The sequence below is a fragment of the Ptiloglossa arizonensis genome, chromosome 2 (assembly GCF_051014685.1).
Source record: "Ptiloglossa arizonensis isolate GNS036 chromosome 2, iyPtiAriz1_principal, whole genome shotgun sequence".
In the NCBI taxonomy this organism is placed as follows: Eukaryota; Metazoa; Arthropoda; class Insecta; order Hymenoptera; family Colletidae; genus Ptiloglossa; species Ptiloglossa arizonensis.
The window spans coordinates 5508329-5534276 of NC_135049.1; the positions used below are offsets into that span (position 1 = coordinate 5508329).

The window sequence follows — 25948 nt, forward strand, 5'->3', positions numbered from 1 at the left end:
AATCCAATAAACCAAAAACAAAATATACAAATTTCTTTATCTATCAAGTTCATGGCGAAGTTGTACAATAATTGATTATTTTATGATTACCTTTGTTATTGAGTAATATAAGTAATCATGATAATAATAATCAATAATCAATTGAATCATTATTGAAATCAATAACAATTGTACTCTGTAATCATAAATCAGTCATTTATAATAAAACATTAATTTATCTTTAATAACTTTTCTATTATCAATATATTGATTCAATCATAATCAAGAATATAATCATTTCGTGATAAAGATTGATAAGTTAATCTCATGTCTATTGATTACATTTCCTTTGATTATTTGACTTGTTTATCTATCATAAATAAATATTATTAGGTTCGATAACAACTATCTAAATAACACAAAATATAAAAAATATATAAAATTCAATATACTAAACTGCAGATCGTAATATTTTCGGGTTAATTAAATATGCAATCTCGGTACAGGGATAGTATAAGCATCTAGTTACATCAATTCGTATCTCTTTCTATTATTTTTTACTATTCCCTGAAGCTTTGAAGCTAAAAATGCATTGTATATTCCATTAAAATGATCAGATGCACAGAAAAAGTAGATAGTGCGCAAATATTTGTCCTGAAAGGCTTACCAGACTTATCTTCGTCTAAAGACGATTAATTTACACATAACATCTAAAAGATAAGTATCATTCGCATCGAATAAGTGAGTATTTTTCAAAGAAATTATCTTCTATTACAAATTTTCTATTTTCATTTCTTTCGATCGATTATTGGGAATTTCGTTGCACAACATTTTTTTATCTCTATTATTTCAGATCGTAAAATGAGGTAACACCGATCGCGAAAACGTCATCATAATTGTTCCATCTGAGATAACAAAAGCAGAGTCGTAACGAAACGAAAATGCTATCGATAAATTCATGACTATTAAACTCAACTCGCTGGATACGCGTGTCTGGCAATTGCTGTCCAGTCTAGATATATCTTCACTGACATTGACGACAAATAAAAAACCCAAGGTCCATGTGCGAGGTACGGGACAGCTCATCAAAGAGTTAATCTAATACCTTTATTTTAATGAATTTGACTGAACGTTTCTAGAGAGGCTACACTTTCAAACACTTGTTGGTTTTTATACCTATGTAGTATAACTATTTTTGTTATTGAGTAATATACTAGATACTTAGTATCTAACTTATACTAGTAACTTAGTTTCAGAAGTTCGCGCATTTTGAAATACTTCAATACTATAATAATAGTTATGCATCCATACATGTATTAACAGTTATATATATAAAAGTAGTAAAAAACATTAAAATGTGTTAATAAAAGTGATGCGGCAATATATTAACTCGCGCGAACCGATGGTTTTGAATCGATAAGTACAAGTTACACAATATGTATGGCACGTTGTTTTCAACTCTAATATGGATAGGTCACCAGTTATATAGCATATCTTTTTAGCACAAGTAGTTAATTTTAATTAACATATTAACTATTCTAAATTTTGATAAAGTTTTTCCTGCTACAAGAAATAAAAAGAGTACAAGGTGAACTTAGCTAATTAATTAGTGTTAATTTATATTAATAGTGAAAGAATTTGTTTAAAGGATTAATATGGAAGTATAAAAAAAATGTATATAACTTACAAATAATTGAACAAATATTTTATTTGCATTTTTACATGTAAACACGTATATTAATTAAATTATAAATTTATAAAAATTTATTCTATACCAACATGGCTAATGTACCAGGTGTATAAATTTTTACTTGACGATCTGATAATGCATACATGTATCTTACAATCTGTGGCAAGTTAAATTGTCTTGTTTCACAACCTGTTTGCCAATTAAGTGTTATTAGCCCTGATACATCTCTAAACTGTCCTGTTTTAAAAGGTTCGACTTTAATAAATAAGTATGCCATATGTTTCAAACCATTTATAAATATATTAGGAAAGTAATTTGACAATTCACATTGATATGTATGAACTAGAACATAAAGTTGACATTGACATTGTTTGTTGTGTTCAACAAGTGATCTTAAATATCTTACAAAATACATGGTTTCTCTCAAATTGAGTCCTAAGTTAAAAAGATGACTTAAATCGTCAATTACAATAATCGCACGTTTCTTATGTAATATCATTTCATTATATTTTCTTGTAATAAGAGTAAATAAATTATGGATTATATCTTCATTATTATTAGATGACAAATTAGTAATAGGTGTATTTAAATTATGTGATGTTTCTTCGTTCGTGCATTGCATAGTGTTTGCAATAATTTTCATTGGTTCTATAATTTGAATCTTATCATCTTCTCTTAGAAATTTAAGGTCATAACCAAATTTCATACATACATTATAATAATGATTATAGGTATTATGAAAAAGTACAAAACAAATACCATAATCGTTTTTTAATGCATCGAAGATCATTGAACTTAATAAGAAGCTTGCATTTACGTTACCTTGTTCTTCAATTAAAATTAGTTTTCTATCCATATTTACCATATCAATACCAAGTTTGTTGGATATTGAATCCATTCTGCTGACAATTTACACTAAAAGAAAAAAGTAAATAAAATACTTTTAAGGTATTTAAAAATGATATATAAAATATGTGGATTTATTACAAACAAATTTAATGAAATATTTATTTTCATTAGAAAACGTTATTTTTATCATAAATTTAAACACTCTAAATGACAGTCAAATACGTTGAATTAGTGTAGTAAGCAGTTGATTGAAAACATAATGAAATTTTTATTTTTTAGTTTACGTACCGCTTTAGTATATATTTTCACATTAAATACAATCGTAAAAACAAAATTGGACATCTGTAACTATTAGTTCTTTAGACATTTATATTCTATGATGTAAAACATGCTTCTTTTCAAATTAAATACGTGTATATACAAGATAAGGTTAGAAATTCAATTCTAACCTTATTGATTGCGCAATGTCGCAATTAACCGCGCGACCTTTGAATAACGATTAAGTTTTTATTAAATTTTAAAATGTACGATATTTGTATAATGTGCATATATTAATACGTAAATGGAAGAGTTAGTAAAAAGAGAAATCTGTGGTAATTTCTTTGTTCTTCTTCCTCTACTTGTTTGTTTCTTGTATTAATAATACTATGAGTGAGTATTTAATACATATACAGAGTGACTCGCGCAATTGAGACCTTGACGATAACCCCGTGAATATGAATTGTAGAAAAAACCGATTAAGACGAATACTGTGTTAGTTAAAAAAAGACTATCTTATGCACTATTCAAATTTTTGTTATTACTTTTCATTATTTTGTGATTTCATGGTCATCCAATACTAAAAAATCATTATTCAAAATCAGTATTTAAACATTTTCGAAACTATCATTGTAATTTTATTGACTTCTCTTAATTTTTGTGATTTATTGATTATTTTGCAAAAACTTATTGTATATTTATTTTACAAGAAATCTTTAAAAAGTGTCATTCTTGAACATTAATATATTTCTGTATCTTTATTGTATTCATCACTAAAAGAATAAGTAAAATATGGTTCCACATCATCAATTTGCTTGCTGCTTACTGTTCTTAAAGGAGATATCTAGATACTGAGTCTGATATTAAAAATATCAATAAAATTTTGATACTTACAATTACAAAATTTATTTAAAGACTATTAAAGATTTGTGTGCGTACGCGCATTCGAATGTGTATCATAGTATATTTAAATAACTGAATACGGTTTTAAAATCATACAAATTACAAGCAATAAAATAGTTTGAATGCTATAATGCATACATACATTATATAGCTTCTTTGAACTATGCAATATTTATGTGGACTAAATTTCGTTAGAATCAATATTTATGGTCATGCTGTCCAATGTCCAACTTCCCCCACTCTATCTCTGTTACTACACATGGGAACGTTGGCTGATACCGCGTTACGTATTGCACACCCCATCGTGCAAACAGAATACGACGCGAAGAGTAGGATAATGTCGCATAGGAACCGCACCAGTGAACTGTACTAATTTACAGAGTTATTAAAATGGTTCCAATTACGTAACCACTTTATGCAAAAAGTCTGTGCTTTTAATGTAATATTACATTATATTGAATTGTCAATAAATCATTTTATTTGTATATTATTACAACTTAATTGATAACTAATGAGCTCTAGAATCTATAATAGACACCTAATTTGAATAAAATGTCGAAATATTATTGTTAGCTATTATTTTCAACACATTAGAAATTTTACAGTACAAATATAAATTTCAGAATAGAATATTAAAAAAGTTAACTTAAAAAATAAATATTTTGATTTCTACAAAATGAAAAAAAAAATAGCTTTGGAACAACATTTAACTTGTTTGAAAAAGTTAAGATAGTTTAAACATTTAAACAATGTATGCACTTTAGTTGAAGTTTGTTAGAAAATAAAAGTAGTGTGTACATATGAATGAGATATAAATACTTTATATTTTACAAAGTACAATATTATTATCTTCTATTTGTTTAATTTTAAAGAAATAAGAAATTGTCAATTTATAAAAATGTAATTAAGAAAATATTTTAAAAATATGTATTTTTATTACATTTGTAATTTGAATGGAAATATACTTTTGAAAAATTTGTATACGTATAAATGCATCTAATTTATATTTATTTTCATTAATACACTACAATTTTCCCGATAAGCAATAAAACACATTTAACATTATTCTCAAATTACTTTTACGTATGACTGCTAATTCCCAAAATGTTGCAGCATAAATAAAATCATTTTCAAAACTAAGTACAAGAAAGTAGTTTTAACCTTGATGAAAAGAAGAGGTGGTATTACACGTGGCTATCAGCTGATGCGTGCGCGTCCGTAAGAGTCCAGGCTCAGTAATATAGTGTATTTCATCAGAGGAAGTTCACATTTTCTAGTGGCATACTACTTACAAATCAACAATGATCTAAAAATTGAGTTGGCACTGCAATATACGGTATGTTTTGTTTTTCTCAGCATATCTATATCTTTATGTCATTTATATTTGGACGTGCATGTGATTTATTTTATTTATAAATAATTGTAAAACTCTATGTATTATTATGTTTAATTCTAAATGCTTTTATAATCACTTAAAATTTTTCTTGTTTAAATAAATCATTAATAATTCTTTTACTTGAATTTTTATTATATGATCAGTGTCTTTCAGTAAATTGACAATTCATTATAATCAGTATGACATATAAAATTATGTATATATTCGTGTATAAAAGCAATATATGGGTTTTATATGCTGCTAAAAAAAAATGTTATTAATTCATACTAAATTATGATTGTTACATATTCATATTAGATACTTATGTCCTTAGTTTTAATAAGTACATTTAAAAATAATTTTATTAGAATTTTTTTTAAATAGTATGTTTTTAAAAAGCTTGAATGTTAATTTATGCTAATAAATAATTAATTAAGATAAAATAAAATGTTAATTTAAATCAATTATTGATTTTATCTTTTACTTTTAGCTTCTATTGTTTTATTTAAAAAATGTCCAACCTACAATGGAAATTTTTATCCTTTAGTAATGTATGTAACATAACTATATTTATATTACAATAGACGTACAAAAAGAAAAGGTAAGTCTATTAAATAAATTATGTTTTAAATCATTTATACCTTTAAAATATAAATTTTACTTATAGCTACTTAAGTATGCTTCTTCTAATTTCCATTATGAAGATATAACACAAAACAAAAATGACAGATAAAACAAAAAAATTATCACGTTGGTATTTTGGTGGACTTTCTTCTGCAGGTGCTGCTTGTATTACTCATCCTTTGGATTTGATAAAGGTATTTTTTGTTACTAAATCCTGGTCTACATATTACAGTTATTGTTAAAACTTTATATTAATAAATAAATATGTATGCTTTAATTATATTGTAAGCTTTCATTATTAAATTATACACAAAATGATTACGTTTTTGTAATTTCAAAAGACATGTAAAATATTTTTCAGGTTCATTTACAAACACAACAAGAAGGCAAAATATCTGTAGTACGATTAACAGCCTCTATAGTACAGAAACAAGGAATATTAGCTTTATACAATGGACTTAGTGCTTCTTTACTTCGTCAACTTACATACTCTACAATGAGATTTGGAGCATATGAAGTATATCTATTTATATTAGACATGTATTTGTTTGTAACTTGCCATTTTATAGTTAATAAATTTGAAAAAGTTTTATTATACATATATTTTGAATATATTATATCTAAATAGGTAGGTAAACAAACATTTGAAACACCTGGACATTCATTATTATTCCATCAAAAGTTACTATTGGCTGGACTCTCTGGTGCAGCTGGTGGTATCCTTGGTACACCAGGAGATGTAATTAATGTACGCATGCAAAATGATATAAAACTTTCACCAGAACTAAGACGAAAGTAAGAAAATACTATTCTATATTAATTTCATTTCATATTTGTTACTTAATATTAAATGTTATTGTAGTTATAAGCATGCTCTAGATGGAATAGTATGCATAATTCGACAAGAAGGTGTAAAGAAATTATTTAGTGGATGTTCAACTGCAACATTAAGAGCTGCATTAATGACTATTGGACAATTAAGTTTCTATGATCAAATTAAAATTACATTGCTGCATAGTGGTTATTTTATGGACAATCCTGCAACTCATGTATTATCAAGTGTATGTGCAGTAAGTATATTAAATCTGTAAAAATTCCGAAACATATATCTTTATTCAAATAACTTTCCTATTTCTAGAATTAGAAAAAGATACTAAAAGTAATAGTACTTTCACAATGCATACAATTTCTTCTCTAAAAATATGGCAAGCATTTAGATAGATAATTTATTTTGAGGAACCTACACTGTATATTCTGAATTAATATGTATTCATTATTTATTTATTCAATTTAAGGGTGCTATAGCCACAACTCTTACACAACCATTAGATGTTTTAAAAACACGAGCGATGAATGCTAAGCCTGGAGAATTTAAGGTAATTTTTGTACAAATGAACGTGTTTAAAAATTATAAATTTTATATACAATATTTTCATTTTATAGGGCCTAATGGATCTATTTTTCTACACTGCTAAGCTTGGGCCATTGGCATTTTTCAAAGTAAGTTTAATTATTATTTATAATCATTTTTAAAATTTTTTCCTGGACAAACACATTGGATCGATTTAAATGGGTTACTCTGCATATTTATCTCATTAATCTATGTCTGAAATTATTTTTAATTTTTTAACTATTGAGTCAAAAATTTAAGAATTCAAACAAAAGACATCTAATTTTGTATTGTGTATGAAGTTTTTTTAAGTATGCATTTTCATTTAAAATTTAGGTGCATACAATATAAAAATAAACAAAAATGTCTAGTTAATGTATATCTATAAATCAACTTCGACAAAAATAGAGCAAAATAAAGTAATCTGTTAAAATAAAACTGAGAAAAACGTACAACAAAATCATAAAATAAAATTGCCTAGATCTTAATAAATCGTCAAAGCTGATTTATACATTTGTGATGAAATTCTTCAACTTCTCTCTAGATTATTACATATGATTATTAATTTCTACACTCTATGTCCATTCTCTTTCAAATGCATTTGTTCAGATTATGGTGTTTTCACTTGAGATATATTATTCAAAAGATATAATTACAACAGATATTTTTTCAAAACGCTATTAATAAGTACCTTATTTTAGGGTTATGTACCTGCATTTATCAGATTAGCTCCACATACCATTCTTACATTTGTGTTCTTGGAACAATTAAAATCTAATTTTGGATTTTATCCTTCTAAAAGCTCAATGTCATAAATTTCAACTTCTTCTCCCTGGGACACAAAATGTAATATATATAAACATTGGGCTACTGAAGTTTTGAATGCTTTTCATTAAAAATTATAATGAACAAAATATGTAAGTTAAACGATTTTAAACCATTATTATGACTATATAACTGTGTCATATTATGTACACAATTAGCAAAGTAATGTAGGCAAAATTTAATGAAATTCTAATATCTTAAGTGGAATGTTTATTTTATTTGAGCTGATGAAAAGTGTAAGAAAGGAATTACAAAAAATAAGCAAATAGCATGGATTGTTATCTGAGACATAATTAAAACTAAAGATACTCCATCAAAATATTAAACAGTCTAATAAACTAACAATGATTTACTTTCTGAATACTTCCATGACTAGGTGCTATTTCTGTTTAAAATAAATTTTTTAAAACTAAATGTATATTATTAGAAATTCAACAATATTTGCCAATATAATCCTAATAATTGGGTCTAATTTTAGACATAATAATATTTTTAAAACATCATTAAACTTGCACATTTTGATTATTATATAATTTAACTGTTAGTGTTAGAGTATTTTCACAATTCACTGTTTATACTATTGCATTACTATTTTCGAAAATTGTACTAGATATATTGTCACAAATATTAAACAGTACCATATATTTATTTAAACTATCGCGCAAATGTTGTATGTATACTGTTTACAATTGTATTATTCTTAAAGGAGTTGTGTATGAATGTATATTTTTAAAGTTATTTTTCAAACAGAAGTAAATATTTCTTACTATTACTTTCATAATTATACAAAGTGTTTCAAAAAGATGTTTACTACTTTTGCAATTTGAGATTTTGTAATCAATATGTAAGGATATTGAGTTTTTACACGTGTGAATGTCATAGACACGTGTTTCTTGCAAAAAATGCCTATGTATGTGGCCAGGCAATCAGTTGACTGAGTTATAAATAACATGTGTTGGAAGAACTTGTAGCAGTAAACTTTAATAACTTTTATCTTGAAAACAAAACATCAAATTATAAAGCAGTAAAGGATTTTTTAATTTCTTTTCGCATAAAGAATTTGCATATTTCAGCTTGTCCTATTTTTTTGAAACATCATGTGTAATGATAAAATATCAAGATAATACATTCCATGGTAATATTCCTATATTTGAGTCTTGATATGTATACAACTTTATACATTTATATTTTAATGAATGGTATTTAAACAAATATTGTTTATACAACAATATACTCTTTTTACAATTACCATAAAAAGAGCTTTGATGAGAATATATGAAAAGGATATTTTCTGCTGATTCTACAAATTGTAAATTAAATTATTTTAAAATGGACATATTGTACATGATTTGCCAAAATAAATTTAAATTGCAATACAATCGTATTTTTTAATTTTTTGCTAAAATGATACATTTTAAATGTATTTTTTTACACATTTAAAAATACTAACCATCAATTTCAACAAATAAATAGTTAACATCAGAAAGTAAAAAATAATTTAATTAATTTTTTAAATAGCATCAAAAAAATAAAAAAATATGAAAACCTTGTAAGCTATAAATTACACACTATGATACAATAATTAACATGTTCACAATGCAATATCATGCATACAGATCACAGAGGTTTTGTTCAGACTGTCATATCTCTTATACTGAACACTTTTGAATACGTTCTTACGGGAATGAAATTCTAACATGCAATACATGGATTTTTTTTGCTCTTCTTATTTTATAATTAAACACTAGTATAATGTAAGTTGTTATTTAAGGTACTAAATTGCTAATTTTTTGTACAAAGTTATACTTTCTCTTATTGGTAAATATTAATTGGAAAGTCTTCTGCCCTCTTCCCACTTAATATAGTATTACATTCTTCCTAATATTAATTTATTTTATTTCTTGACAGAAGTAATTAATGTTGCATTATGACATGTTTTTTTAAAATGATAAAACGTATAACCTTTTTGTTGACCAACAGTTATATAGGCTTTTAAGTCTTACAACAGAAAAAATGTATTTTCTATTTAAAAGAGTATTATTATTTAATTGGTTACACAAGAAGATCCACTGTGTTGAGATTCAAACAGTGAACATGTTAATAATATAATTATTTTTAAGTAATATTTTCTGAGAACAATAGAAATTTGCTCAATGAAGTTATTGATAGATGTAAAATTTCCTTAAAACTAACTGTAGTAGAAAATAAGGGTATTATGTATAATATTTACTACTAATTTTCAAGCATAATTTAATAAAAAAAGTATACAATACTCAAAAATTCTTAAAACAGCGAGTATAAATAAATAAAGTGCAATAATTATACAGTAACAAACGTGATTCACTATACACAAAATAAAATAAATACTGTTTAAAATAAAAATTATGGTCTTATTTGTATGCACTTTAAAATTTTAGTAAATTATTGCTTTTTTTCTTTAATAAGAAGTTGGTGTAGGTAAATAGCAAACAATTTTATTAGATACTCTAGTTACCGCTTTTGTTATATTTATAAAAATAATACTTACTTTGGTTTTAAATCATCACGACGCTACATTTTGTTAAGACTGCAATCGATAATTAGGTTAGTTCTTCACCATCCGCATGGTTATTTTTAATATCGTATGACCCCATGGAATATTGTCCATATCTGAAATGAAATATTTTTTTGTGTTTTATCTGATTATATTCTCAACAAAATTTTATATTTTTTATACCAAAGATTCATACAAATTATATTATTATAATTTATTGTAAGTACCGGAGACAATGAATTGGATGTAAACAGAATTTGTCACGTGATCAGGATGGGCAGATTGGATTCCCTAAATCCCTAACTGGTAGGTGTGGGAGAAGGTAGTACGGTACGAATCGTTTTATAAGATGCGTAGGATGAAAATAAGCCATGGCTAATTCGTAACTATCAAAACAAAATTAATTTTTACGAATTAGATTAATTTAGGGTTAGTTTTTCTTTCGTGCGGTGGAATGGGAGAAATAATGGTTGTTTCTATTGTATTGTTGTTAAATATACTGTTATACCTTACATCTGGCAGAGTAAACTTACAACCACGCGGCAAATGAACTTTAGTAACACTTATATTACTATACTGTTATAAAGTATAGTGTAGTGAAGATAAAAGAGAGGCGCCTTGTGAAGTATTTTATGCTCTGCATTTTTAAATGTTATTGTGGAATTAGTAAGGCATATTATTAATATTAATGCATTAGTTTAATATATTATATTATGAGTTACTTGAATGAGCATTAAAATTAAAAATTATTATACAAATAGATGATATGGCAGAACCTGAACCAAATTCCAGTATGGCTATTGTTGTCAATATTACTAAAAATATTAAAATTAAATTGTCCAACAAATTGAAACTTTTTTCTGTCTTCCAATAACCAGTGGGTGATCCTTGTAGAGTCACCCTCCTTTTCGAAAAAAACAAGTTTTTGTAAAAGCCCAGGATTTTCGACAAAAATGAGATATTACACGAAAAGTAAAAATGTTCGAAAGTTCTAATTGGTCTTAAAAAATAGAGGAGAGTTTCTTGAATCTAGTAGTGTACAATTTATTAATTGTTTTTAGTCCTAAATAGTTATAAATTAACGTCAAAGTTTAGAAAAGTGCCAATGTGTGTAGTCTTTCTGTATTATTTTTGTATTTTTACAAAAAGTTCTTTACCTAGGACAAAAATTGTATCTACGATCGAATTCTGTAAACATGTCTAAAGAAGAAACTGTCTGGTAGAAGTGTCAAAACAACTTACATTTCGAGCAGGTTGAGAAAATGTTCATTGACAACGCGTGTACAGCATTTTGCCGCCATGTGGTTCGCTGCTCGTCTGCCTTGATTCGTGGCTATGCGTAACCAACACCGATGGAGGGGTTTAATGGGACATCTTTGTGTAAATAATATTTGACTTTTTTTTAATACTTCAGTGTTCTGTTCTTTTTTCTTATATATTTTTGTGGATACCAATCAATTTGATGTATCCAAAATATGATGTATTTCTTGATCAATTTTAAGTAACAAAAATTTCATTAGAAATTGATGTTTCTAAACTCTTTAAACTGTTAAAAATAAAAAAGAAAAGTATTTCAAATTTATTGCTACCTATAACACTTGGAGTAAAAAATAATAATAATAATTGATTACTTACTTCTACAATGCCAGAAGTACATGATTCACTGAAACCTCTTCAAAATCAAACCAGTATTGAAAGACATTTTTACTGTGAAAGGAGTAGAAATTTGGAACGTATTACACATAGTGAAACACTGTAGAAGCTTCAATTTCTATGATCATTATACTGAAATGATTCAAATTGTACATTTCGAATATAATTGTCCTATAATTAGTACACTGTACATAAATTTTCATCTGGATTAAAATCTTGTATAACAAATGAAAGATGAACAATTTTTTATGCAATCAAATTATATTTCATATTAAACAAATAAAACCTTATCTGAATAATTGTTAATTCAGTAAACTTTACAAATAAATAATTATACAGAGATTTTTATTTGAATAAAATTCTACCCATCTCTATCTGCAGACAGATTTTGTCTCTTAAATAGAAAAGCACATAGTTTTACTTTAGCACATATTATGGTTCAGATTTTGCATTCAAGGCAAATAGAATTACTCTTTCCTTTCTGAATCCCTTATACATGATTTTTCAATATGCATATGCTTCTTTATTAAAAACTTCTTTGGTGTGGATTTCTCATCTTTTATCTGCATGATATCTACTTCTGTATTACATGCACAGTCAATGTATGTAGAACATAAACAAAATAACTTTCATTATAGTAAATACATAAATAATGACTAAACAATATAAAGAGTATAATAAAGAAATAACAATTTTTTAAATTCGATATTTTATGTAACTAATACAAAAAGAATTATATAAATTATATAAGTCACATTCTTTAATTTTCTAATAATTTTCACTTCAACTGTTTAAAAAGTATATTATTTAACTAATCAGGTGTTCTCCTTTTTATCACTGGATTTTTATATCCAGATGAAAGACCAATAAAAAATGTTAAATATGATGAAAGCCACAGGAAATACAATTCTGCTACGTCTGTCAATCCATTGAGCAATTTCTTGTGGAGTCATTGTTGTAAAATTATGCAATTGTGCAAGAGTTGCTCTCCGTGAAAAAGATTTTGATGGCGGAGTACTGTTAACAGTAGTAATACTTCCAACAGAGCATTCTTGATCTCTGTCTTCATCAATTTTTACAGAAGGAATGTTGAGAGTACTTGGAAAACTCTATTATAGAAAAATATTTTTTGTGAAAAATAATTTGATTTAATGTTAATTATATTATGTTTAGTATTAACTCACGTGAACAGTGAGATAATTCTGACTTGTATAATCTTGACCACTACTATTTGCATTATCAAGTGATGACCAAGAACGTGATCGTTCCAAACCTGTGGTATTTTTTTGAAATTGTTTTCGTGCCAATTTTGGTGTCAGTGTTGATTTTAGTATGTATTTGCTATTTACTTTTTTTAATGGAACATTTTTCCTAATGTAAATACATATACAGGATAAATAATTATACCATTAAGTGCAGTATAAAAAGTGTAGTACATTTTGAAATTAAATAATATATCATACTTTCTCCGGTAGATTGTATTGACAAAAGCAAATTCAACCATTGCTGCAAATAAAAATATGGTGCAACCTAAAAACCATATTTCACTGGCTTTTATATATGAAACTTTTGGTAAGGAATTTTCTACTTTTGACGCGAGAGTCATAAATGTTAAAATGGTATTTGTTCCTAGAAATATAAATCATAGTTCATTTTTATATAGTACAGAATGTGTTAGAAATAAGTTGTCAAATTTTATGAGTGTATTCCACTTATCGTAAGGATGGAAAATACTTCCATAATAGCAATAGAAATATGATAAATGAATTTTAAGGATCTGCTGTAATTCATCATATATGAACTACATTCGATTTTGTATCTGCAGTGGTGCATCTTCTAATAATGCATAGAGCTCTTTTCTTAATAATTTTCCAATTATCCAATTATCCAATCTATTCTACTGGAAGTACTGTCTTTGTTTGTAGTAAGAAGAAAATTTGTAATACTATTTAAAACTTTAAGCATGGCAAGCAGTTTTACTGAACTTGATTGTAAACGAAAAGTGAACAGATATATGTTTATATGATTTTTTTTTTATCCTTATAGTAAGTACTGTTCCTAAAATTTGGCTACCTATTTCTGAAACACCCTGTATAATGTATATTAGATATATTCTATATTTTTAAGCATAAGTTACCTAAAACTATTCGTGGAGGGCTTGCATCCATGTGCAACCAAAAAGATACCCATGAAATGACTACTATTAGTATAGATGGTATATAATAATCCATCATAAAAAATCCCATTTCACGTGATAATTTAAATGTTATACTAATTGTGCTGAAGTTACCAGCTGCAAATACAAAAATAATTACTTAAAGCAGTTTTAAAACATTATTTGTCACATATAACCAAGTACGTGCCAAAATGACCATAATGTTGTTCTGATGTAGCATAGAAAACTTCAGATGTATTAACCCACTTGTCAATAAGCTTGTATTCAGTTAAATGCAATTCATCTGCAAGTATGATTGGTTCTTGGTCCCAATACAGCACCATGTCATGCACATTGTGTGTCCCTGTAGGTAAAAATTCCATTCATTCCTAGGAGCACAGTAGAGTAAAATAGCTGACATTGTAGTAGTACAACAGTGACATCCTACAGCTTTCAAAAACAAGCGGACATTCCTGTACATCAAATGGAAACTTTTCCAAACGAAGGCCACAGTTAAGGGTAGCTTGTAACCTATAAAAATATAAATTTTACGTTTATTATATTCAATAAGTCAATTATTAAATATTATATAATAAATTTGGTAGCATTATTATCAGTTTTAGGATGAAATTATAAATCTGAAACTTCTTTTTAATAAAAATGAATTTTATATCTTATGATTACTTTAACATTTTTTAAACAAGACAGTACAAAATTTATTTTTTGTGAGAAAGACCACATTTAATAATGCCTAACAATTTTGTAACAGTATCAATATATTTATTGTAAGAAATATTCTATGTGATTCTTTTTAAATTTTAACCATCTTTATTTCTTTCTCTAAGTAAACTTAACAAACTTCTATATGTATGATAAATGTACAAGATGATACATTTTAATCTATACATGGATACTTTAGAAAATATATTGTTTTGAAGAAACTAAATATATAAAACATATGGAAAGTTTAGGAGGATCATTGGACTTTCATAGAGAAAAATTGATACATGAATGCATAAAGGATACTTCAAAATCATTCCTAAAAAGTTATCCTAAAAATGTTGAAAATTGAAGAAGCAAGAAATTTAATTCTTGAATCATTCACTCTATACTTTAAATGTGTGTATTTTGTGTTTCTCTATTAATTATTTTATTTCTTTTAACAATGCAAAGGGATTTTTAGCATTCAAAATAATATCCTTTTAATTTTTCCTTAAGGAATAAGAAATTCCTTCAGTGAATTCCTTGCTAATTGATTTTTGGTGAAATATGATTAATTATAAAGTTAATATTAATTGTTATGGATTTTATAAAATTTGCATATAGACTAGGATTAGATACCCCATATTGTTGATAAGAAAGAAAAAAAAAAATATTTTTTTTACTATAAAATGTAAAAAAATTACAAACCTAGTGTTTAATATGACCATGCCTGATGGGTCTATGGAAATAAGTAGATCTTTAACACCATTTCCCATTATAGCTGAACTGCGTTCATTGGAAACATAAACAGTAGGTGTCCAGATTAAATCATGTGCAAGTTGCCCACCATTTATTTGGCTCAAATATGGAGCAATCTCTGAGAATTTCAATCTAGTGTCCAAATATCTAAATTGCAACATCATGTGTACATCAAACTGCTGCAAAAATATTTTTCAATATACAAAATAAAAAATATAATTTTTATATAAATAGAATACATATAAATATTTATTTATAATTATAAAATAATGTAATTATAATTTAAGCTACCAGTGTTTTGGCCATATTTGATTTAATTGTGTAAATGTAGGCTCGGGTATACACTTTAATTGGATCTGTAACATTATCTTCTCCCAAAGGTCTAGCCATTTTATCATATCGGCAATCGTTTGTTAATTCTTGTAAGAGTTCAGTTTGTGTCATAGAGTTGTTACTACTTAACATTGGACAACTTCCCAATCTATAAAGTGACAATTTTATATATTCAAAAAAAGTATATTTCCAAGATGGTAATATTATTTTATAATTTTTACTATACATATACAACATTTTTAAGGAATATGTAATAACAATGGAAAATCAATGTTCAAAAGTTAAAAATACAGTAAGAAAAAACGTTGCTTCAAAAGAAGGTCCTTGAATTAAAATTCCAGACGTTACCATGTAATAAGAATGGTCCATTGTTGCTTTGTATCAATGCAGATGACATAATGTAATGCATGTGACTCTTCACACTATAAAAAGAATTTTTTACTATTGGCGGTTTAGGTAATTTTTAAAATATATATTAAAGACAAGTCTTTTCCTAGAGGGATGGTTAGTAATAAATAAATTGTTACCTATTCTTCCAATAATAAAACATAGATTTGCATAAGATTTATTAAATCTAAACTCTGTGTAGATCATATATCTATTGCATTGTCAGAATTATTATTCAATTTAAATGTATAAGAAATATGATTATTTTTATAGCTTACAATATAAAATATAGAATACATTAAAACTGAAACTTATAAAAAGAAATATTTATTTATAGTTTTCAAAACTTTTTTATAATTCATAGTAATTATAATAATTTAATATAATTACAGACAATTTCTGATAATTATATATACCAAATATTAAACTTTAAATATATGTATGATCAATCTGCAGAAAGTTATTAAGTATATGTATACTAATATATATACATTAGTTTTTGCAACATTACAACTTTTTTTTCTTTTGAGATCATAACTTATTTTTTTAGAATTATATATTTACGTACCTTTTATATCGTAATTGATAATGTAATAAGTTCGTTCAACAAACAAACAAAACTTAAATTATATTACTATTTTCATAAATACAAAAGATGAATTTTTAAATTTAAAGAATACAATTTCGTAACTGTAACAAGAGAATACCAATTCCAACATCTTGATCTTATCTGCCTACATAAACACATTAATTTATGGCATCAAATGTGCAGGTGTTTGTATAAGTTATCAATATCTACATATGTACATTCTGTTTCATAGGCTCTGTATCATGATTCAGAACACAATTGTTTTTTCTTTCTTCATAGTAGATAGATCACTTTTTGTATTTGGAAATAATTATTATTTACTAAAATTAACATTAAATATAAAGTGCATGTTTTAAAGAAGAGATTTATAGTTATTTATTTACTTCATTTAGTGTAAGTGCAGTTAAACTGAAAGATTTGTTAAGATTAAAATGTTAAATACCATAGAAGTATTTGGTATATAGGTACAATAGTTGCATTGTGAAATTAAAAGAAACCTTTTACCAATTTATATTTATTTTTAAATAATTTTTTCTCATATTAATTTCATCACTGTTATCTAATGATTAAAACGTAGTTTAATAATATAAAATTGCTAAAAACGTTATTGTAGTTATAACAGATTAAGATATATCAATAATATTAAATTTGAATGTCAATGTTTACACAAGTGGCCTAAAGTTTACTTATTACAATCTTTAAGTTAGATTTGGAAACAGTAATCTTAGTAATTTGCAGTGACTATTAGAAATTTCGTACAAATAATTTTATTACAAACATTATTATTAAATACTTTATGTTTTTATACTCAAAGGAAAAATGTTTATCATGGTGATTGTTAATTTTGTAATTTTGTACATTTTACTAAATGTATATTTTTTTATAATAAATGTAATATTATGAAACTAGCTATTACTAGCTACTACTAGCCACTACACCTATGTAAGTTGTTAAAATTTATCTGTATTACAGGAAAATAAGATTAAAAAATAAGTTTTATATAGTTTTCTTATCCTAATTAATTTAAAATTCTACTGTATAAATTTATACATTATGCAATTACAAGTTTTTCACAGTACATATAACAAAAACTATTTAAACTCATTTTTAAATATTTAGCGCACATCATCTAAGAAAGCAATATTACTATTAAATGTAAATAAAGTATGTTTAGAGTTATAAATATCAAAAAGTTTAATAATTTTAATTTTATAATAAAAATGTAACTTACATAGTAGATGTATTTAAGTGTAACATTTGCAGCAGGTAAACGAAAATTATGAAAATATAAACTCTTTTTCTTAAAGCCATCTTAAGTTCCATCACACCGCTTCAGAAATAAACTCAGACTAATTTACTGGAAACCAGATATTACCCAACTACTTCTCCCACTCGCGATTCTTTTACAATGTGATACTCAGGCGCTTGCATGTGACATTAAGTTGGTAGTAAATACAATAAATGTACAGAGTGATTCATGATAAATTTGCATTTCATATATATTTTTTTGATAGCACAAAAAAATTGTTTAGGAAAAATGTATACTTTTTAATAGAATACATTGAGAAGTTAAAAATAATTTTTCATAAATCTTCTATTGTTTAATACTTCAAGGTTATTTTAACATTTTTTGAAGAGAACACATGGTATCCTTTAAATATCATTTTGTAGCTAACACAAAGAAAAATTCAATAACTCATTATACAAAGATTTTGAAGTGACCATAAACTCCAATACTTACACTAAAAATATTTTCAATTGTTAGCTTCTATTAAAAGCAAATAAACTTTTGAAAAAATTACCCTTCATACTGTTCGATATCGTATTGTCACGTATGTTTAAAGTATTTATGTAGATTTTTAGTACTGATTAAAGAAATTAGGTACTCGTACAAATTTATAGAGTAAGAAAATTATTTTACAAAAATTATTCTTCAGTCTTCTATAATTTAAGCGACATTATATATTGTTATTGAAATTATATTTCAGATGATGCTAAAGGTGAATATACCAATCTATTACTTTATTATGTTCAGATGAAATTTATCAATCTTTTGATGAAAAAATTATCAACATTGATCACATACATGTGAGGCTTGTAGTTAAATTGCGTTTTGAACGATTATAGGGGCTTAGTATGAATAATTAGGTACTCAATAAATAGGTTTGTTATATGTGTACAGAATATTCTATTTACATATCATGATAATCTATATTATAGTATTTATCTAAAATGTAAAGTTTTATGCACATAGTATGTAAATAGTGCTGATAATCTTACCACTGAAAGAGTTAGCAAGCAACAAACCTAACCACTTTGTGTAATGTATATATTCACAGTTACATTATATATTTACTTGGTATCTATGGATGTAGTATGTGGTTTTATGCGATTAAGCGTATAAGTAAGTAAATGAAGATTTTGCAATAGTTTTGTAAGTCTCATGTAATGTCGTTCAGTATATGGTATCATAGATTCCAGCATAAAGGTTGACTTTGTTTCAAATTCTTCATGTTCCAGTTCCACTATTAAGGCATTTATAACTACCTAATGGACATAAAATGAAATTATAATCAAATGCTTGTATACATATATACATTTTTGTAAAAAAAAAAAAAAAAAAAAACAACAACAAATTGTTTAATTTTTTTTAAATATATACCTGAGCAATTTGACAATTTTTGCTGTTAGTATTCCATGTAATAGCACATTTAAATAGTTTGTCCTTATAAATAGGTTTTAACTCATTAATTGCTTGAATAAGTGGACAATTACTACTCTTTAAAATACCTATTTCATAGAATATAAAAATTATTAAACATTGGTTAATAATTTACCTCAATTTTATGATCACTTTACAGGTTTATAAACTATTAGTCAACTTAATTTTAGATACATTGCTTGTCATTTTAACTCTTATTACTACTGCTTTAATAATTTACAATATAATTACTAAAAAAAGCGCACAATTGTGGAATGAAATACTGAATTATTTTTCAGATATTTACTTGTAATTTTATCAAAAATTAAGTTAGACGTTATTATTTTTTTAATTTATCGCGTTCATAGACTAAAATAACTAGTTTTTAGAACTAAAAATAATAAAAATGAAGAAATAACAATGTAATTAATAAAGTTTAACATAAATTAATATTATTTCATTAAAACTCACTTTCTATAATTTTAAGAACTTGTAGAGGACGTTCTAATTTTAAACTCAAATTTAATGCAGAGCTTAATTTATTTGCTTTAAGTAAATTTGCTAATTGTTGTTCTTCAAGTGCAAACTGTTTCATTTCTAATGCTGCTTTTTCCTTTCTTTCTTCAGTTACATCTTTCCAAATAACTATTAGTGAATCACTTCCACCACTGATTATGGTCTTTTCATCTTTACTGACTACAATTGAAATAAATATATTATAATTACAAAAGCGTAAATAGCAAAGTGGTACCTACCAGTGAGTGTCCACACACGACTGGTATGTTGTTCTAAAGTACATAAACATTCTGATGTTTTGATACTCCAGAGTTTCAAAAGACCATCTCCACTTGCTGTAATTAACTGCATGCCACGGGTCAAAAATTCTGCTTTCAAAACTGATGATTCATGACCTTCTAGTGTCTATCATATAATTAAAACCATTAATGACAATTGATATCTGTTTCAATAGATAAAATTAAATTATAACATAATTGAAGTTACTTTTAAACAATTAAGTTCTGTCAATGACCAAAGTTTTATTGTGCAATCTGCTGATGTTGTTAGAAGTACTTGATCAATTGGAGAAAATCGAACACACCATACCCCTCTTCTATGACCACGAAATACTCCAAGTAATTGTAAGTCATTGGCTGACCACAACTATAGTATTCAATATAAATATATTTATAAATACAATATAAATTAAAGAATGATCTTATTTGTAAATTTTATAAAATTTTACTTATCGTACTTTTGCTGTTTTGTCTTGTGATCCAGTAGCAATTAATTTATCATTTGGCGAAATAGTTACACTATTAATATCTTTCTGATGAGCTAGTACTGTATGAACTACATTTAAGGAATGTGTATCTGGAATTATTAAGCATTTAAAGTAGTATTAATACTTAATAATTATACCACTATTTAACACTAATTTTAATTTGTAGAATTTATTAGGTGAGTTTTGTAAAGTTACTCAGTTTGATCACAAACTCAAAAGCAGAATTGCTTTATTATTCTTAGATATTACCCTTTTACTAAATTTTGTAATTTTGAATGTATGTAAATGAATATGAAAGTTTTAAAAAATGCTGATGTACATACTTTATAGGCATTATTTTTACATTTTTACAAATGATTTCTTGTCTAGCATATATTTTCCAAACTTATTTGAGTATTATTTATGCATCTATTTTTATTAAATTTATGATTCAATATGTCTGAAAGATAATTTAAGATAAAAATATAATAAAATTTGTTGACATGTTTATATTTTGAAAGAGTACAATAATCTCAAGGATTATTCACTCAGTGGATATTGCAAATTCGAGAAAATGTTGTTTTCTTTGTTGAATGTGTATTTGATAATAATTTATATTTACCTTCTAATTCAAAATTATTTGGTAAATTCCACAATTTAAGACAGGAATCTTGACTAACGGAAGTAAAAAATTTAGCAGACGTTTGAGAAATTGCAACAGAACCAACAGCAGCAGTATGCCTAGTAGCAGATGCAATACAAGAGACTTTTGCTGTTTCTTTATCCATAAACCATACACGAACACTATTATCCTATAAAATGTAAAATATTGTTAAATACCTGATAAATGTATTATATTATATTATGTAAAAAAGTGTCTAATATTTTCTTTTAAAATGTGCACTTTATATATTTTTACTATTTTCATAATCATTTTACATTTATTTTAATTCATGACTAATGTTTATAATATGTTTTAAATGATATATAGTAGGCTTAAAAAATAGTACACACATAAATACATGGAACTATACATTTTAAGGCAAATAGTACAGCTTCTTTACGCTATGAAGGTGTACTTTTAACAAGTTGGATTGTATAGAATTGCAAGTAATTCTTTTGTAAACCATTAAGAATAATAAAAAATGTACTAAACATTTAATAAAATTAAAAATTTTTAATAAAAGTTAAAAAATTGATATTTTATTTAATAAAATAATGACAGCCAGTCCCTATAGGGCACAAGGTAACAATAATTCTTTTGCCATTAATGAACTTTAAAATGCTAAACAAAAGTCTTATTATTTTTAATAGTAATTCAGTAACTAGAAAATGATATGGTTTAACATATATAATAAATTATTGAAATAGTATCTGTACAAAAAATTACTTTATTATATACTGGACAGTCTAATTATTAATTATGAAACAGACAGATAAACTGTTCAAATCCTATGTACCTTTGCCGAAGATATAAGTAGATATGCATTGGCAGATGATGAGGCAAGAGATAAAACAATATCTAAATGTCCACATAATAGTTGACAATTCATAGTTGATATATTATATAATTTTATATCACAACTATTAGTAGCAATGGCTATGTGACTTTGTCTATTGCCAAGATACACAATGTCTAAAATTTCATCACTGTAACCCACCAACTACAACAAATTTAAGATTTCAGTTATTGTAAATGTATATATAAAAATTAGCGAAATATAAATACAAATGAAATTTACCTGTTTTAAACATTCAAATGTTTGTAATGAATAAATAATTATATTGTGATCAATAGTAACTACAGCAAAAGTATTATTATCATTATTATAAAGTAAATGTATAATAGAAAGATTTTCTCCTTCTTTAGCTGCTGATAAAGTAGAATTCTTTTGCGTATATACTTCCCTACCACTTCTCATTTCCCATATTTTTACAATACCTATAAAAATAAAAAGTTTGTAATATATATTTCCTTGTCATTTCTAAATTAATACTTTGTTAGAACAGTTCAACATTAACTAATTCCTTAGGTAAAAATGCAATAACTCTTTATTTTAATATTTAGTGATTACTGGTTGTTAGTTTTTGTTCACTATCTTTCAAATTTGAATTTATTCTTCGTTATTAAATATAGAATTACAATGCCTAAAAACTAATGAAAACTAAATTCATATAAATTTTTAAGTAAATGTATTTATAAAATATTCCCTTTGTGGGAAATTAGTTTAATTTTTATGTATAAAATTAATAATAAATTTTGGAATAATCAGCAAAAATCAAATTTTGAAATAATTATGTAAGAAAATAGAAAACCTATTGTATTCATTCTTTAATTAGTAATAATGAAATATTGGTCTATTTTATATTAAAAAATCTTTTTAATAATACAATAATTTAAACTCCATAACCAAACCTTTTTCTCCTGCAGCAGCAACATAAATAGCATCTTCAGTTTTAATGTGAAAAGATGCAGATAATGATACATCTTTGGATAAAACAAATGTATCTTCTATTTCCTCATAAACTGGTAAAATACGTATTGGTAATGCAGAAAGAATATCCCATAAAATTAGTACCCTATCTCTTCCTGAGCTGTATAAAAATACTGAACATTGTATATACATAAATCCAATATGTCTAATCAGAGATAAAAATACCCAATGGTTTCATTACATTACCTAATTAAAAAATTTTCATTTTCATGAAAAGATAGAGATGTAATTTTACTGAAATGTCCAGAAAGAATAATTTCTTCTTTACCAGATATAATATTCCATCCATGAATTTTTAAATCATCACCTGCAGCAAAGACAAGTTTCTTTGCAATGTTTGGATGAAAAGCTAAAACACTGAAATTATATCAAAGAACAATGTTAAGTTTTATAGGATATATTAAATCTAAAAAAATGTTGTAATTTTTATACATCTATTGAAAGTTCTAATCAAAAGGCATAAATTAGGCCTTTTTGGCTGTTTTCCAAATAAGAATATCCATAACAATGGATCTAAAGTTCATAATTTCCATATATGCCCATAAAGCATCTATAAAGATGGCAATACATTTTAAAACTAGGGGAAGGTGATGACAACAATAAAATATTACACTACAATTTAAGAGTTTTTTAAAACCTTTACATGTTAAACAAAAGTTATATTTTATTCAAAGTAGATACCTGATAACTCCCTGAATTCCTTTCAGATTATGAGTACAAGCATGATGTTGTAAGTCCCACAATCTGACAGCACTATCACTACCTCCAGAAACCATTAAATTCCTTTCATTGCAATAAGCAATGCAAATCACTGGACCATTGTGAGAAGATTTCCATAATTTGATTAGTTTACTATCTGTAGTAACAATATATTAATTAATTAATGTAAATACAATTTTATTAAACAAAAGCATTAAGTAAATTGCTTTATTTATTTTTATTAAAATTATCAGTAATACATTCATACTGGATTTATTGGTCCTACATCTAGATAGACCAGCTTGACTTACCAATTAAATTACAATTTCTTTGGTATTCATATATCTGTGTTAGAAGTACCAATATATTTGATAATGATAACGATATCTACTATGCAATCTCATGTTGCACTACCAGATGAAGAAGTATACAAAATTAGTTGCCAGTACGAATGTTTTAAATATACTTATTAAAAATCCATTTTTATTGTTGTAATACCTTTCCAGTTCCATAATTTAAAAAGGCCGCTTTTGTGGTGCGTAATTATATTTATACCATTAGTACTTGCAGTAAATGAATTAATCACGTCAGGCTCTTCATTATTATCACTCTCTCCTATATGAGATATTATTTCTATACTTTCTTTCAATGATAATATAGTAACTGTACCATATTTTTGGCAAAACATATATTGCCCATCTGTACTCCACTATAATAGAAACATAATTTTTTGAACGAAATACCCAAAAGAATTAAATAACTATAATTAACATACTTGAACATTTCCTCCTGTATAAAATGGTCCATACTTTGCTTTGACTTCAAATCTGAAATTGAATTTAGTTATATAAAAATGAATATATACTTAAATAAATAAACATAGCAAAATAGAGTTGTCATTTTTATTATAATTTCTGCTAAAGAATCGATAACAAAGAAATTAAAATAATATTTTCATAGACTTATTTAAACAACTTAAATCAGTTAAAAATGTAACTAATTAATTTAAAAGACCACACTTACAAGAGTTCTAAACAGTTACTTACGCTTCCTTTAAATTGGTATGATTCATTTTTGTTGGTATATTATAAAAACATTGTTGTGGTTTACAAATATTTGAAGTTTAATCAAACTTTTTCAATATCCTTGTGTATTGTTTATAGGTTACGTTAAGTACATGTGATCGCATCTAATTATACATGCACATATTAATTTAAAATTAATATTTGATCAAACAATTGGGTCTACGCTAAAAAGATTTTATACTTTGTTCACTGAAACAGTACTTGGTATAAATAAAGCCACGTGATTACATAGGATCCAAACGATGAGGGTTATGTTTCGAATAAATAGGTATAATAGAGTTTATAAATTCTAACTAAATTTTATAAATACATGTTAGTATAGACAATATTAGGTAGACAGGTACGTATGCATTAACAAGTATTCCCCCTTGTCTATAAATAGATTCTATAGAGGAATTCAACTTCCTCTCGAGCAAACCAGTGCACGTTTAGTTACTGATGATTTCTCTGTGGAACTGGACGATCGTTGGTTCAAATAACCGGATTTCTTATAACTTTGAATGTTGTAAAACCTTGATTGAGCAACAGTTGTCTAATTTATTCAATCAATTACTTTTTCATTGATTGTAACTGCATAAAAAATCATATTTTGTATAAAAAAAAAATATTTTGAATTAACAAAATTATTTATGGTTTTATTAAACTCGCTAAAAACGAGTATAATTAAAATGAGTATTTCCTAATTTTATTTTATGTAACATAT

At 25.6% G+C, this 25948-nt stretch overlaps 4 protein-coding genes across 14 annotated transcripts; 1 reads left to right on the forward strand and 3 right to left on the reverse strand.

Annotated features, from left to right (window-relative positions):
* Positions 1–1672: 1672 nt before the first annotated feature.
* On the reverse strand, positions 1673–12317 carry Elp6 (Elongator complex protein 6). 8 transcript variants are annotated; one of them, XM_076305355.1, is made up of 4 exons: positions 12062–12202; positions 11669–11972; positions 10421–10542; positions 1673–2584 (listed from the first exon to the last, which is right to left on the reverse strand). In XM_076305355.1, the coding sequence occupies exon 4, from the start codon at positions 2565–2567 to the stop codon at positions 1749–1751; it is 819 nt and encodes a 272-aa protein (XP_076161470.1). In that variant the 5' UTR covers positions 2568–2584; positions 10421–10542; positions 11669–11972; positions 12062–12202; the 3' UTR covers positions 1673–1748. The 8 variants fall into 8 exon arrangements, 7 of the variants coding, with proteins under 7 accessions (XP_076161470.1, XP_076161471.1, XP_076161473.1 ...); XR_012991232.1 differs by lacking the exon at positions 1673–2584 and adding an exon at positions 6307–7900 and having other exon boundaries at positions 12062–12317; XM_076305356.1 differs by lacking the exons at positions 11669–11972; positions 12062–12202 and adding an exon at positions 10935–11039.
* Dic1 (Dicarboxylate carrier 1) lies at positions 4842–24210 on the forward strand. Of its 3 annotated transcripts, none has more exons than XM_076305353.1 (9): positions 4842–5015; positions 5545–5655; positions 5722–5872; positions 6040–6195; positions 6307–6473; positions 6541–6748; positions 6974–7054; positions 7122–7178; positions 24169–24210. In XM_076305353.1, exons 3-9 carry the CDS (start codon positions 5777–5779, stop codon positions 24193–24195), a joined length of 792 nt encoding a protein of 263 aa, XP_076161468.1. In that variant the 5' UTR covers positions 4842–5015; positions 5545–5655; positions 5722–5776; the 3' UTR covers positions 24196–24210. The 3 variants fall into 3 exon arrangements, with proteins under 3 accessions (XP_076161468.1, XP_076161466.1, XP_076161465.1); XM_076305351.1 differs by lacking the exon at positions 24169–24210 and adding an exon at positions 7770–9238 and having other exon boundaries at positions 5759–5872; XM_076305350.1 differs by lacking the exon at positions 24169–24210 and adding an exon at positions 7770–9237.
* Positions 12329–18690, reverse strand: LOC143143732 (pH-sensitive chloride channel 2). Of its 2 annotated transcripts, XM_076305349.1 has the most exons (10): positions 18236–18690; positions 16377–16450; positions 15987–16176; positions 15645–15874; positions 14683–14765; positions 14443–14598; positions 14217–14372; positions 13543–13708; positions 13264–13450; positions 12329–13188 (listed from the first exon to the last, which is right to left on the reverse strand). In XM_076305349.1, exons 3-10 carry the CDS (start codon positions 16158–16160, stop codon positions 12925–12927), a joined length of 1416 nt encoding a protein of 471 aa, XP_076161464.1. In that variant the 5' UTR covers positions 16161–16176; positions 16377–16450; positions 18236–18690; the 3' UTR covers positions 12329–12924. The 2 variants fall into 2 exon arrangements, with proteins under 2 accessions (XP_076161464.1, XP_076161463.1); XM_076305348.1 differs by lacking the exon at positions 16377–16450.
* Positions 18990–25697, reverse strand: LOC143143729 (transducin beta-like protein 3). Its single transcript, XM_076305344.1, has 16 exons — positions 25447–25697; positions 25207–25349; positions 24936–24987; positions 24659–24869; positions 24143–24317; positions 23648–23818; positions 23383–23561; positions 22709–22908; positions 22427–22630; positions 21589–21778; positions 20958–21076; positions 20708–20866; positions 20461–20626; positions 20177–20401; positions 19667–19794; positions 18990–19551 (listed from the first exon to the last, which is right to left on the reverse strand). The coding sequence occupies exons 2-16, from the start codon at positions 25230–25232 to the stop codon at positions 19357–19359; spliced, it is 2400 nt and encodes a 799-aa protein (XP_076161459.1). The 5' UTR covers positions 25233–25349; positions 25447–25697; the 3' UTR covers positions 18990–19356.
* Positions 25698–25948: the final 251 nt, after the last annotated feature.

What these genes read in the sequence shown, in the direction of transcription:
- Elp6 (XM_076305355.1), bottom strand. Translation starts at nt 2,567, where the DNA reads ATGGATTCAATATCCAACAAACTTGGTATTGATATGGTAAATATGGAT.
- Dic1 (XM_076305351.1), top strand. Translation starts at nt 5,777, where the DNA reads ATGACAGATAAAACAAAAAAATTATCACGTTGGTATTTTGGTGGACTT. An exon ending in ATCCTTTGGATTTGATAAAG is followed by an intron (nt 5,873 to 6,039) that starts GTATTTTTTGTT and finishes AATATTTTTCAG; the next exon opens with GTTCATTTACAAACACAACA. An exon ending in CTAAGCCTGGAGAATTTAAG is followed by an intron (nt 7,055 to 7,121) that starts GTAATTTTTGTA and finishes TTCATTTTATAG; the next exon opens with GGCCTAATGGATCTATTTTT.
- LOC143143732 (XM_076305348.1), bottom strand. Translation starts at nt 18,327, where the DNA reads ATGGAACTTAAGATGGCTTTAAGAAAAAGAGTTTATATTTTCATAATT. An exon ending in CAAATATGGCCAAAACACTG is followed by an intron (nt 15,875 to 15,986) that starts GTAGCTTAAATT and finishes ATATTTTTGCAG; the next exon opens with CAGTTTGATGTACACATGAT. An exon ending in ACAACATTATGGTCATTTTG is followed by an intron (nt 14,373 to 14,442) that starts GCACGTACTTGG and finishes TTGTATTTGCAG; the next exon opens with CTGGTAACTTCAGCACAATT.
- LOC143143729 (XM_076305344.1), bottom strand. Translation starts at nt 25,232, where the DNA reads ATGAATCATACCAATTTAAAGGAAGC. An exon ending in ATACAGGAGGAAATGTTCAA is followed by an intron (nt 24,870 to 24,935) that starts GTATGTTAATTA and finishes TTTCTATTATAG; the next exon opens with TGGAGTACAGATGGGCAATA. An exon ending in TCGTGTGTGGACACTCACTG is followed by an intron (nt 20,402 to 20,460) that starts GTAGGTACCACT and finishes TTTCAATTGTAG; the next exon opens with TCAGTAAAGATGAAAAGACC.